Source organism: Hermetia illucens, chromosome 4 (genome assembly GCF_905115235.1).
Source record: "Hermetia illucens chromosome 4, iHerIll2.2.curated.20191125, whole genome shotgun sequence".
Lineage (NCBI taxonomy): Eukaryota > Metazoa > Arthropoda > Insecta > Diptera > Stratiomyidae > Hermetia > Hermetia illucens.
Window position 1 is genome coordinate 117,761,236 of NC_051852.1, and position 13,919 is coordinate 117,775,154.

At 41.8% G+C, this 13,919-nt stretch overlaps 1 protein-coding gene across 3 annotated transcripts; it reads left to right on the forward strand.

The window, feature by feature from the left end:
* The first annotated feature begins 262 nt into the window (after window positions 1-262).
* On the forward strand, window positions 263-12,755 carry LOC119655208 (galectin-related protein A-like). 3 transcript variants are annotated; one of them, XM_038060982.1, is made up of 7 exons: window positions 263-344; window positions 418-474; window positions 7,539-7,627; window positions 7,694-8,364; window positions 11,645-11,691; window positions 12,385-12,492; window positions 12,547-12,755. In XM_038060982.1, the coding sequence occupies exons 2-7, from the start codon at window positions 445-447 to the stop codon at window positions 12,664-12,666; spliced, it is 1,065 nt and encodes a 354-aa protein (XP_037916910.1). In that variant the 5' UTR covers window positions 263-344; window positions 418-444; the 3' UTR covers window positions 12,667-12,755. The 3 variants fall into 3 exon arrangements, with proteins under 3 accessions (XP_037916910.1, XP_037916909.1, XP_037916911.1); XM_038060981.1 differs by having other exon boundaries at window positions 317-352; XM_038060983.1 differs by lacking the exons at window positions 12,385-12,492; window positions 12,547-12,755 and adding an exon at window positions 11,870-12,043 and having other exon boundaries at window positions 317-352.
* Window positions 12,756-13,919: the final 1,164 nt, after the last annotated feature.

Below are 13,919 nucleotides of genomic sequence, written 5' to 3' on the forward strand. Positions count from 1 at the left end.
TTATCAATAAAACTCAAAAGCTCTTTTCGTAAAGCATGGGTTGAAAATCTGTGATTAAATTAAGGATTTCTATGTTCACATTTGTATATAAAAACGACTTTTCGTTTCCAAAGTATGGAAATATAGACTTAAATTGTTTATGCAATTCTTTGCTAGCCTTATCATCTGAGAGGTGAGAATTCTCTCCCCATGTACTCCCCCAAGCACCTATTATTTTACACGCTCTCAAACAATGACTGCCGCATTCTGAAACAAATCGCTGTACTCATACGCAGTCACTTCAAGATAATTCAGTTATGAATAGTTATCAATTATTGCGAGCGACAACTGAATGACTCAATCTGGTGATAACGTGAAAAAAGCCCCCAAGCCTACTTTCGTGAGATTTGATTAACAATTTTTCATTATTGTTTTTAGTTCGAAGCTATACGCATATCAGTGAAAATGGCTACGTTACCTTTGCATCCGCCCATTGTAAGTATTCTGTGTGAATATAATTATTGTAAAGAAGTGATAATTGAGGTGTTTATCCGTCATCGTGTAGTAAACAACGACTCTACCCAAGTTGAGTAAATGTAACCTGATGGGTTTTCTTTACTGTCTGAATTCTCCCATTGGCCTTATCTAACCCCGGTTCGATGGGAGTTAATTGTGCAAGTAAAAAGTGCTTGAATATTGGATGAAGTGTCGAAACTCGTGATATAGACCAGAATAATGTCCAGGCAGAAAAGCTCCATGAGGAACGGAATAATATCATATTTAAGTGGCGAAACTACTATGTAGCCCTCGAGGTGAAAAGTAGATCGTGAACTCTAGCTGGTTTGCTGACTCATTAGAAAACATTGTTGGTGACTGTAAATAATACGTGCACTAACCGCTTATCTACCCTCTGTGGTGCCATTCAAAAGTCACATATATTTTGGATTGAATGATTCAATTAATAAATCAGCTGAACATTGGCCAACGCGATAAGGATGAAAGGGATCAGCAATAATTGGGCGCATTCGGAATAAAAAGAGTCATTTTATGTTGCGTTTACCTAAATGCAAGTTAACTAAGTTTGAGGAGGCACATCTTTTACCTTTTTCTCTCCCAAAAAAGGCTTCTCTTTAATAATATCCCGCATTTGGTTTATGTACCCCTGCCCCGCTTTGTATGGGATTTTGTTGCGGGGCTAGTTTTCTTGTTTTGTGCAGGGAGGATCTTGTTAAGTTGAACTCAAGAGAAGTTCTGAGTTTTCAGACCAGCGGCATATCAGTGGCAGGTGCCGTCCTTTCATATCTAATTTGCAACTTATCGGATTTAGGTATATATCCTACATAAGTGATGTGTCGTATGAATGTCCCTTCAAAATTATTCTCCGCCGGCCTATCCTTTCAATTGGGATCCGGCTCATTGTGTAGTGTTTTTACTTACTCCTAGGTAGACATAACCTGCTTCTATTTTTTGCAACAAAGCCATAGGGTGATCCACTTTCTAGTACTATCTAACAATAATGCTATGGCAGCAAGAACTGCTCTACACCACGGGTTAACCATGAGGAGAGAGAACATGAACACATTCTTCTAGTTTATTGTGGCAAGAACGATTACAAACGTTTTGCAGTAAGTTTTGTAGGGGATCCATTGCGTTATTATAATAAAATTCCTTACGCGGTCGATACATACGAAAACATGAGAGCAAATTGAAAGATTGTTTAGGATATGGGGGATCCTAAGTCCACATCCACATGATTTTGGACCGGACCAAATGGAGAGCAACTTTCTCCTACGTTTGCTGAATTGAAAGATCTCTATTTATGAAAGCCTTGCGTTTGTCATGGCGTAATGCTGAAGTGACATGGACTTCTTTCACTCATTCGCGAAATTTCTGAAAAAATAACATCGCATCTAATATTGGTTTTGATGTGAATTGTAAAGTACGCGAGTAAGGAGTCAAAATGTACACATTTAAAGTGAAATCGGATTCATTTTCGGAAACTAGCCAACCCAAAAATCCGAAAAAAATAAGGGAGGTGCGCTTATATGACATCTAGGTATCAAAATATATCGCATTCTGATATCTACTCAAATCAACTTACTAATAGTATATTGCCAACTTCTAGAAATTGAATGGAAACCCCCTTTCATTCTGCACCATAGAGGACAATGCCCCGCATGCGTATGCTAAATTTCATGGAAATCCGGCCATTAATGCCAAAGTTATAGCAATTCAAACTTATCAGTTTCGCGCGAATTTACTGCATCATAAGGCTTGCACATAGGATGCTGACATCATAATTAACGAGAATAATGAACATTCGAGTGAATTATTAACGTCCCATATATGTCACCCCTTCAGGGGTCGTCAACGACCTTCAACGGGTCGCTTACAACGTATCGTAAGGTGTGACGTCCCTTAGGTGCTCGAGTAAGCTGTTCTGACCCCTTAGCTGGCAGTATACCTGCATCCTAGGCAATAACCTCGAGAACGTTTCTCATTGGAGAGCGAACCACGAATGACCGGTAAACGTAGGGACACACTGATAGTCTCCGGAGTCGACGAAAGCTTTCTGTCGACGTCAATGGTGTCAGGAGCCAGCCCCTTCGGGATCGTGGTCGGGTAGTGACGCTGATTCGTCCGTGAATTCCGGGATCAGCTAAGCGTAGGTCAGGCCTCAGGGAAGTGGGATAGGCGCTGTGTCCCGAGAGTACACTCGACCTGGTTTTTGCGGCCCGCTCTTTTGCATACGATTATGATATGGGGGACGACGTTGAACACACCTTTTTGTCTTGCGAGAGGTGGAATGGCTTTCGTCAGCAGCTTTATGCAGACACAGGAGAGCTCTCTACAGACAACATTGTCAGAGAGATATGAAGAGCGCTGGCAGCAGGAATCGTGTTGCGCATTATGTTCCGGCTCTTCTTATTGCGTAGAAGATTGAACTCGACCAGCAGAGGAATCGGATGGTTAGGGGTTCCCTGAACTAACAACTCCCTTCCTCCCCTCCCCACTCGTTGGTGAAAGGAATTCTTGACTTGATGGCTCTCAAAACCGGAAGAGAAGGAGGCCTAGCCCGAAGTAATGTGTCAAACGGTTCCAGGCTAGTTCTCTGATGACAGGCAGGTGTTTAGTTGGTAGTCCGACAGCGTACCTTTGCGGGAGTCCAACATTCTGTGCGTAAACGCATTCACCTACCCTATTTAAAAATATATATATATATGAAGAAGTTACTTCTCCCCAGCCCTTCACGCTTTGCAGCTATTAGGTGAGCCCTTCTTTAAGATTTTGTATAAAACAAAACCTTATCAAAATCGAAGCTGCCACTATATGGTGCCTAGGCTCCGAAATACCCACTATGCCGATATCTATTCATATAAAGTTAATAATAGCATATTACTATAATTTTTAGTAATTGACTGTAAAACCCCCTCTTTACTCCCATCCTAGAATCATGAAATTTTGCAGCAATATAGGCAATAGCAGAGCATGATCACACCAAGTTTGGTGGAAATTGCACTATTATTAACAAAGTTATAATAGGTGAAAGTTGTCCCTTCTATGCAAATTCATGACTTTGAAAGTGGATATTCTCAAATAAGATATGCATATATTACGCGTCAGGTATTAATTGGACAAATGTTCACTCAAATATTTTTATAAAAAAAAATCCTTTCTAGCTGAAGCGTCCAGCCTCCGGTTTCCCGACTTGTTGATACCAGTGCCAAGTGCGGATACAATCGTCAGTAGTCATTATTATGGTACATAATTACCATATTTCTGATTTAAAATTTTCTTCGTAGTCCTGCACTAGAATGAGACAGTTGATGTACCAAATCAAATTCTTGCCTTCTTAATATCTGTTATTCGTTTTGAGAATGATGGGGTCCTAAGTCCGCATCAACTTAATGCTGGACCGGACCAAATGGAGAGCAACTTACTCCCTCTTTCCTGGTCCACGGACCCCTCGCTTAGGGCTTGCACCCAAACTTTTCAAAAAAGTGAAGCGATGCGGGTGATGCAGACTTAGGACCCCATCATTCTTAAAACGAATATTTCAGCTCTGGCCAAGCTCTGGTCAATAAGGCGGATTTGCGCTCAGTCATGTCGTGTTCTACGAATTATATAAAGGAGCACTTAACATCTGCGAGCCGCTACGGTCACGCTCCTCCCAGGGCAGAGGTGAGGCAGCGTCTGACCATTTGCCTCTGCCCTGGTAAGAAACCGTAAAGCTGCCATCGCTTCACTTTTTTGGCTAATGAATAGTTTCTGAAATCTTCGTTTTTTTCTTCTCCCCGTTCACAAGCATGCGCTATTTTGTTCTGTCAAAGGCCTGATCTGGATGCAGTCGCGAGGCTTTCAAATCACCATCTAGAGTATCAAATGATGGCCGGCCTGTTAGTCGTCTCCCACTGCCTTCGATATTTACATCAATCTTGGCAAATTAATTTTCATTAGCGCGAATTACGTGACCATACCATCGAAAACCCCTCTCTCGTAATTTTTCCACGATCGATGCATACCGATCGATATTGTTCGCGGGTATCCTCATTTGGGGTGTGATAATGGCGTGTTGCGCCACTGGCCAACGTGACATCATCGTCACCATTAGCGCGAGGCTCCGTTCATTATCTTTTATAGTCAGCCAACACTCAGAACCATAGGGGGCGACAGGGCGGATGACACTGGAGTGAATTTTGAACTTAAGACATTCGCTAATACGTCGATCACAAAGAACACCAATTGTGGAACGCCACTTCATCCAGATTGCGCTAATGTGTGAAGCAATTTCATAATGCAATTCTTCTCTATTTCTCTTCTTCTATTTGTCAAGAATGCGTGCAAAAATCTTCATGGTATGGAACAGCAACCAGATCAGACAATAATTTCTGCCTTTCTTTTTCCATTTTGGAATGGTCGCGCTTTCTTGCCAGTCAGATGGTGTTCTACCTTCCTCAATAACCCGATTGAGCTGTAGTGTTTGGTCCCAGCTTTTCGCTTTCCAGAGTTCAAATGCGATATCATCAGGTCCTGTTGCTTTCCCCGGTTTCATTTTCATTTGTTTTATTGCTTCCTCGACTTCAGTGGCTTTGACAGGGGGAATTGCTCTAAATTCTGGCAATGACTGTGAAAGTGGAGAAAGAACAAATTCTTCAGTTGAAATCTACTCGAAATATCCTCGTCTGCCAAGTACTGTTCTTATCATTAACGCAACAGAAGTGTTCGATATCCTGTGTGCGTTGGTTTCGGCTTTCATAAGCTGATAAAGATCTCTTTCGCCATCTCGATATCTAATTTATGGTAAAGATTTTTGTGATGGACCGCTTGGGTAAAAGCGATTGTTTTCTTTGCTTCCTGATTAGCATTCTTGTAAATTTGCCTATTGACCAGTGTTTTATCGACAAGAAACTTACGGTAGAGACGTTTCTTTACACAGACCTCCATTTCATTGTTATTCCAAAGTCAAGTATCTTGGTTGATGAACCGCTGACCAGGTTTGGTGACGCTGAGGATTATATGGGCCGCTTTGTATATTTTGTTTTTAATTTGATGCTACGATTTGTTGACATTCGTAATGGTTAGTAATCGTCACGAGATCGCCACCATTTAATTCGCGGCGGACATGCGCTTTCCTCACGTTATTTTATCGGTGACTTGATTCGCCGATATTGAGATGCGTTAGTCTTATAGGAAATGATTTTGCAGTCAGGGACGGTGATGAAATTTCGTCATCTTGTGAGGATATAGTTGATTTGCGTTTTACTGTTCCCACTATAAAATGTAGAAAGATGAGACAATCGGGACCATCGCCTGATGGTGATCGCTTACCTTACAAAAGTGCCTTTCCCTCCACTGCTGAAGAAGCTATCGTCCGAAAAGGACATTACAAGACCTGAATCGCTGCGGAAACTTGCGCTAATTTCAGGTATCAGCGCTCAATTATGCCATTTGACGAAAAGTTACGACTCGAATTCCAAGCGCAAATGGATCGTCTGCAAATAATCCGCATAGCTGTATTTATTTTTTATCAAGGTCATCACGATGAAATCCAAGTGAATGTGGTTGAAGGGTGTCTGTGGACCCCAATGTTGTTTTGACACGAAATGCATTCACACGGTCAGCATCGTTCGGCATATCTGCAACTGGTGTTACCTGCGCTTCGCTGATGGCTCAAAATTGATACGAAATTTGTTTGATAGAAAGATCTCGAAGACAACTTGCAGATGCTTTATGTGCTTCTGATGTCTTGACGATGCGAGCAGGATGTCATCCAGGTAGATAGTGGATGATGACCCATGATGCTGTGCATACACCTCTAGAAGGTTTGTGTATCGTTTATCGGAAATATGAACGCCCCAATGAATCCGAAGTTTCCGATGGGCGAATTTATCGTGTTTTCAAGAACATGAAATGTACCTGAAAATGTGCCCTTTACAGGTCTATGTACAATTGATAAAATGTTTTTCCGGTGAAGTTGTAAAAATTAGTTTTAAATTCGTGGAATTGAAAATCTGTTAGGCACGGTTTGTGCATTTAGATTCTGGTAGTCCCCAGTGGAACATGTTTTCCAAATATTGAAAATGCCATGTGCAAAGGGGTTGCATACCGTGGCTGGACAACATGGTGCATCATAGTACCACTGTATATCCTGGCTTTGCGGCTTTGAGGTTTGAGTCGAGTAGTTAGAGACGTCTGGTGAAAACGAGCAGCGCGGTGGTCAGAATATGACGCTGTATTGAGGCTGAGGTCGGTATTTTTGTGATGGTGTCTGCTGCGTCGAGGAGCTAATAGCAGCTACCTACTCTAAGTATTTTTAATATGTCGCGCATATTGTGCGGAAGCAGCGGATACCATTTGACCTTGAGAAATTTGTCCGAGGCATTGGTGCCTATCAAGTTTGTTCTCTTTCAGTGTAACTAGAATGATTTTTCGTCTCTAAGTTCTAGAGAGTTAAGCACGGCTTGGAGTCTCTTCTCCTCTGACTCGTCGAAATAACGGAAGAACCGAACTTTAGATGTGACCAGCATGTCCAACGTAAAATTCGCCGCCACTCGCAGCTGTAATGAGAGCTTTCAATTTCTTTCGCACGTCGATCCGCTTCCATGTATCTGCAGCCTGGTCTTGTAGTGCTCCCTCGAGACTAAGCTGACAACTTCACTTGCACTAGAGAGAAAATCGCTTTTGATATCGGTCAATTCTCATAAATGTTCTCTAGTGAGTTGGGTCTGCCGTACATTCGGAAATATAGTTTCTCCACTGTCAAACAATATTCGGATCATAAAAGCAGACCGTGTTGAGCTTACGAGCTCGAGGCTCTGAACCTTTGCAAAAGCAAATAACCACCGTGTCACGATCTCACTTGAGGTTGATGTCAGCGACTCTCTTGTTTCTCACGTTCAGAAAGTAACTTCAAAACTATGACTATGACCACTTGAAAAATTAACGGCCTCACTTTGTTCTCGACCTATTGATCATTGCATGGCGCAAGCTTTCTTTTTAGTGGGAAATTTCCACATTTTACTATAAAATCTCTTACCAAATTCTTTTCCTTATTCTAGCATATACCAACTTTAGCTTTTATTCCTGGAGGCTTTCGCACGGGATATATGATAAGAATCAAAGGAACACTACGACATTCTGGCCAAAGGTAACGTAAATTATTTTACTATTAAATAATCAAATCTGATATATGTATATTTCTCATTGTAAACAGGATAAGCATCGACCTCCAATGTGGTCCAGTACTGAATCCCTTAGATGACATAGCTTTGCATCTTAGTGTCCGTCCTCAAGAATTCGCTATTGTGCGTAATCACTATGAAAAACAAAGATGGGGAGTAGAAGAACGCAGTGGAGGATGTCCAATTCGTCGTGGACAGGCTTACGAAATATTAATTTTAGCTGAAAGTTCTGGATATAAAATAGCCATAAATGGCACGCATTTCTGTGATTTCCGCCATCGCATTCCTCTAAATAGAGTGCAGTATTTGAATATCGGTGGCGATACAGATGTGAGTTTGATTGGATACGAGACAGACACTGGAAAACCTGTTCCTTACCAACCACCTCCGCAACCTCAACCAACGTATCAACCCATACAACCATATCAACCTCAACCACCGTATCAACCTCATCCTCCACATCAACCCCATCCGCCGCATGCTCCGCATCAACCAAGACCTCCGGTAATGCCTATAGCTCCATGTGCTCCGTCAGCGCCATCTCCACCGCCAGTGCCAGGAATCATTGCTGCACCGTATCCAATAGGTGAATCGAAACCGATATATCCGAATCTTCCACCTCCAACATCAATGCCGATGCCAACACCCATCCAACCAGGACCACCTCCTCCCCCATATACACCGCCATATATTCATCGACCAAGTAAGTGTTATTTTAAAAAGAATACGAATCATTGAGCAATACTTTGTTGCCTGTACACCTGTTCCAGTTTCTCTCGAACGCTAAACTGGATTCAGTAGATTATCTTGTTTTCCATCAGAAATTTTGTGATTTTGCCTGCCAATCCTTTCCCTGCCTTCCCTCAGACTTTTGCCAGGATACACTTACAGAATTAGTAAGATATCTCTTTGGTCTAATCATTCCCACATTTAGAAGTCATAGTGACCTCTGAAAATTGCTTAGTGATGAAAAGGCTGTTCCATGTCGGGTAGAGATTTATCAGAGTTGTGCTTCGCTCAGATATACCGCTCAGATATATACCGCCCTCCTGAAGACATTTGCGGGCAATTTTCATATTGAAAGCGGGCAAGCACGGCCATGAATCAGCTAAAGGCTTCCTGCAAATCAGTCTCCTTTTTTTCATTGTTAAAGACCCTAGATCACGTTCTGGACATCTACTTAAAGACGGTCATGAAGAGGGCCCTCTCCAAATCTTAGCACGCAAATCTGCAGATACCATTCTTCACGAGATAATTTGCACGGTTGAGCTTATATGGAATTTTCAACAATGTAAGCACCAAAGTTACGGAATAGTCTCTAACCAGAATATGATTGGATGTCAATATCTAGTATATGTGCTAAAAGGCAGGACAATCAAATCTAGAACTCACCGAGGTAATATATGAGATTCTAGGAACACTGGACAGGTGCAGGGAAAAGGTATTAGCACATGCTGACAATTTGGTGATATCGGTGTCTTTTTCTTTATCAATGAGATTATGGAAGGTTAGGACGATCTATTTGAGGGTTGCAAGATGCGGACTAGGCATAAAACAACCAAAACGTTGCTGTTTCTATTTAATGCCAAGCCAAAGATATGCTAATTTTACTTTCACGTCTGAATACACAAAGATTGCTCCAATATAAAGTATTTCTTATTTCATCATATATTTTAAATATTTGATGCTAGCCACGGAGGAGGAGAGGAAGGAGAGGACATGCAGGAAAGACGACAAGGTCGTCCTCCCTAAACCCGTTGAAAGTTTGCAGCGGCAACCCTCGCATGGATGGTATGAATCTTTGAGAGCCCCAATTAGCTATGTGGTCCGCCGTTTTGATGCCACAAACTCCTAAGATCATAACTGTTGTGGTAAGAGCAAAGGGGCAAAGCCTAAAAGGCTCAGCTCTTCAGAGCCAGCCCATAACATTCACTCTACAACTAGATATCATCCTGAGGTCCTCAAAGAATGGTTTACCTAGTGTTCGTAGTCTGGCTCCAGCTACAGCTGGGCAATCGCAAAGAACGAAACTGAGGGTTTCTCTCTCTCCTCCGCAGTTTCGGCAATGCGAATTGTAAGGTATTTAGAGTCTGATAGTATGGTTGCTTAGGACAGTGTTCATGCGGACCGCCGTAATCTTTTATGCATATGCACGCGTCTGACGCAACAGCTATTACAAGCGGGCTATTGTACGCGGGCCAAATCCTCCTTTCCTTGGTGAAGGTTGTGAGCTTTCGTCACCTAAGGTCCTTCGCTTCTAAGCAGTGCGAGTAGATTCCACCATTAACACAGACCATTCCCCCAGCTTGCTCATTTCACTCTATGTTCCTATTACCGGGAGCTCAGAGGCGGGTGGTCATGAACGTATCACTGAGACTATTCAGCGGGTTCCTGCAATACCCACTACCCTGGAGGATGGTGCCATTGAGTACAAAGCCTTAATGACCGCTTGGCTCAGAATGGCTATGTTGTACTTGGAGTTCATTAGTGAAATCTGATAGACCGTACGGCTACGTTGTGGGTAACCAAGAAAATTGCCATAATGGCCCCAGAGACCCTTTTTTGATCCATCAGTACAGAATACTGTCTCATACCCTTACAACACGTCGCCGATCTTCCACTCTGCCCTGACTTGAGAGTCTATGGCAAAGTTCCTCGTGAAGTGCATATGGCGTATTTCGCAGGGAATGCGTAAAGTTCTCGGGGTACTTCGTCTAGGATGTTAACCGTATCAAGCTCGGTTCAACATACAATAGAGCTGTACGTTAGGGTGGGACGGACCGCGGCTGTGCGCGTCCAAAAAACCGTCCTCAACTGGAGACTCCATTTACTTGCAAAGGTTCTCCTGCAATGTAAGAAAGCTATACAGGGTTGCTTAAAACACAGTTCTGTGTTCAATCTCCAATTCGGCTTCCAGGATTATACCCAGATGCTTTACATCGGAGGAAAGAACCAATCTCTGTCCATTTAACCGCCGGAGGTGGAATTCGTTTACCCTTATTTTGGTGGGAATGGCATCAGCTCCGTTTTGATTGGATTTTCGCCGAGTCCGCATTTTGTATCCCACAGATGCACCTTTCCCAATATTCCTTCCATGATTTCATTCATAACGGCGGGAAACATCTCTGACACCAATTCATCGGTATACGCCACCACCTTCGCCCGCTTCTGTCCAATATGCATCCAACTGAGAATGGCGCCACCCTGGGAGGTACCTCTGCTCATAACTGGTCAAGTCCCTACCTCCCAGATCAGATTGGATTCTTAGTTCTTAGTATTGATACTATCCAATGCTTAAGATACTGCTCTAATTCAATACTGGTTAGGGCTTCCTTGATGGCATTGGTACTAACGTTTCTGAATGCTCCCTCTATAGCGTAGTGAACGCTCAAACGTGCTAATTACCTCGTGGAGAGCGTTTTTTATGAATTTTCGTTCCAAATAGGCATGTTGAAATCTGGAGAAGTCCGTTCTCTCCGTAATCGTCCTTAAATGAATGTCCAGGAAGCACGCTAGGTTCAACACGAAAGCGAAGAAGCTGTTTATATCTCAGCCGATTTTATCATACCTGTGGCGGGGAAGTGCCTCTGAATCAGCAGCTCCAGGGTTTCACTAGAAGATTCCATTCAGCAGCTCTCCGACTTTTTAAGAAAGGATAGACTCCTATATTCCTGGAACAGACCTGCATTGCATCACCGCGGTGATATCTTCTTGCTGTAGCAAGGCATGAGGGCATGAGACTTTGATGGCAGTTTCGAATGCCTTTTCCAGAGCTCTGACTTTTGACTCCAGTTCCAGTAGTCACGGCGCTGAAAGAGGGGACCATTCACATTATCCTTTATAATTGTTCCAGTAATTAGCGCGTGGGGTTGAAATTTCAACCTATATCATACATATCTATAGTGTCGGTGTTTCATAGAATATTATTGAAACTTAGCTTTTATTATGTTTTTAATTTTATTCTTTTTCTTAATTGTTTACAGTCGAAACTAACCCATATCCGCCACCATATTCGTCATCACCATATCCGGTAAGTTAAGCAATTTAATATTTTCCTTTCTGCTAAACATCCTTTGAATGCATACACATATGTATGTGCACTTGTATCACTTACTAAATTGAAATTTTTGTGTTAAATTTCCAAAAATACCAATTAATTTGGCTTTTCTATCGTCCTTTTCCTAAATGTGCATTTATTTGTTTTACAGAGATATCCTTACTAACATAAACATAAACATGGGCAGGGGATGCCGAACTTCATATAGTGCTTATATTATCAAAATTGTTATCTGAGAGATTATTTTACGTTTTATACTCATTTAACTACACCTTATACTGTCTTTATTATATTTTCATGTTTTTCAATAAATACCTTCTATAAACTTTATGTTTTTTTATAATGATTGGATTTTTCGTGCTTACAACTTGAAGTACCGCACAAGACATGTCCTATTCATAGGATGTCAAAGGTGCCTATAAGTTTTCGAATCCTGTGGATAGTGGCATTATATTTTTCACGGTCATGGGAAAAATTAGTCACAGTTATGTACCTACCAATGCACTTCACATTTCACGCTTGGCTTCTGCATGTAGTTTTGGCTAAAGTGTGTACTGATATTGATTTTGTTCTAAAATCGCAGCGACTTGAACTATGTATCAAAAAACCTAAACTGGTATATCTAACCCACAAAGAAGGCAAAATAATAAAATATACTATTTTCAGAACCAGCAGCCGCCGATCAAAATCGAAGCGCAAACATATGCTACTAACGCTACTCCGGGGTATGTAACCGGTTACACTACGTATAGTCCGGCTCCAGTCTATATACAGGTATATAAACGAAACATAATTACCCAAAATATATCAACATCTTTTTAATTGCAGGAGAAGAAAAAGAACAATCATACCGCTCTGAAGGTGGCTGCTGCGGTTGGTGGAGTTGGACTCGGAGCGTACGCTCTTTCACGTGCGTTCCAGAGTTCTTCTAGCAGTGATTCTGACTAAGCCTGTAACAGATTTCCGTCTATCTATCTTTGTATGTAGTTTGTTTTCCTAGCCAGTATTAGAATGAAATATATTCGATTCGTATTTAACTAGTTTACAAAATTTCCTTCCACTGATCATGAGATAAAAGTTGTAGAGACTGAAACCTCACCAAAAATAAATTTACAATAAAAAAATGTAAAACCTTTGAAAGGAATAATGTTACTTTTTGCATGCGAAGGAATTCGCAATTCCCACCTTGTGTGTTACAGACAGACAGACAGAAAGCAAAGCTCCAATTAATTCTGCGCAGATTCGAATATAAGCCCATGGTGAAGCACTGCAGATTATAATGGTGAGATTCAAAGCTCAGACAGCTCCACAAATTGCATGTCTCGATCTCCCATTGGAATTTTTTTCAGGGTTTATTTCTTCAGGAACACACGAGCGGTAACAGTATCTAAAGATCTTTAGATGTGACTGTAATACCCCTAGTAACGACGAAAGAAGTACTGGAGATTTGTAGTAGACTCGAAGACAACAAAGCACACGTTACACCAAACAAAGCCCTTAAGCTGGTTGTTAAGTCAAGGCCGGACATATTTGTAGAGTTATTTAAAGCATGCTTGGTGAATGGAATCTTTCGCAGGATACGAAAACGCCAAAAGCTAGTGTTGTTGCATAAACCTGATATGCCTTCTGTAGAACCATCCTCCTTCAGACTTATAAGTCTATTGTTCCTGGCTGTAGAGAATCTGAATGGCTTACCAGACCGCCGACGCGATCAAACTGACTACTGACTTAGTGGAAAGTACGATTCACGGAAAGTATGGCATAAACAAGTATTGATTACTGATTACTTTTCATGTGCAAAATTCATTCAACTCCGCCAATTGGAAGCTTTTAAAGAGGTCTTTGGCGGCGATTGGTGAACCCAGTTACTTAATTTCGCTTGTCGAGAGCTATTTAATTGGTAGAAAGCTCTGATATGATACAGACAATGGGGAATACAGCTAGGAATACATTGTCTCCGCCTTAAGGTCTACGCGGTAGTCAGAAAGTTGCCGATTGGGGAAAAGACGCATATCTATGATGGACCCGGCTTTTCCTCTGATCGGCGCGTGAAAAACTCCGAAAGGAAGGAATCGTTAAGTAAGCGGAAACAACGGGAGGAAGGAGCGGAAAATGGCGAATGGATTCACAGATCAATTCCCAGAACCAAAGTGTGGACGCAGGTGGATAGGTGTGGTGGGGTAAACTATGATCTCAAGAAG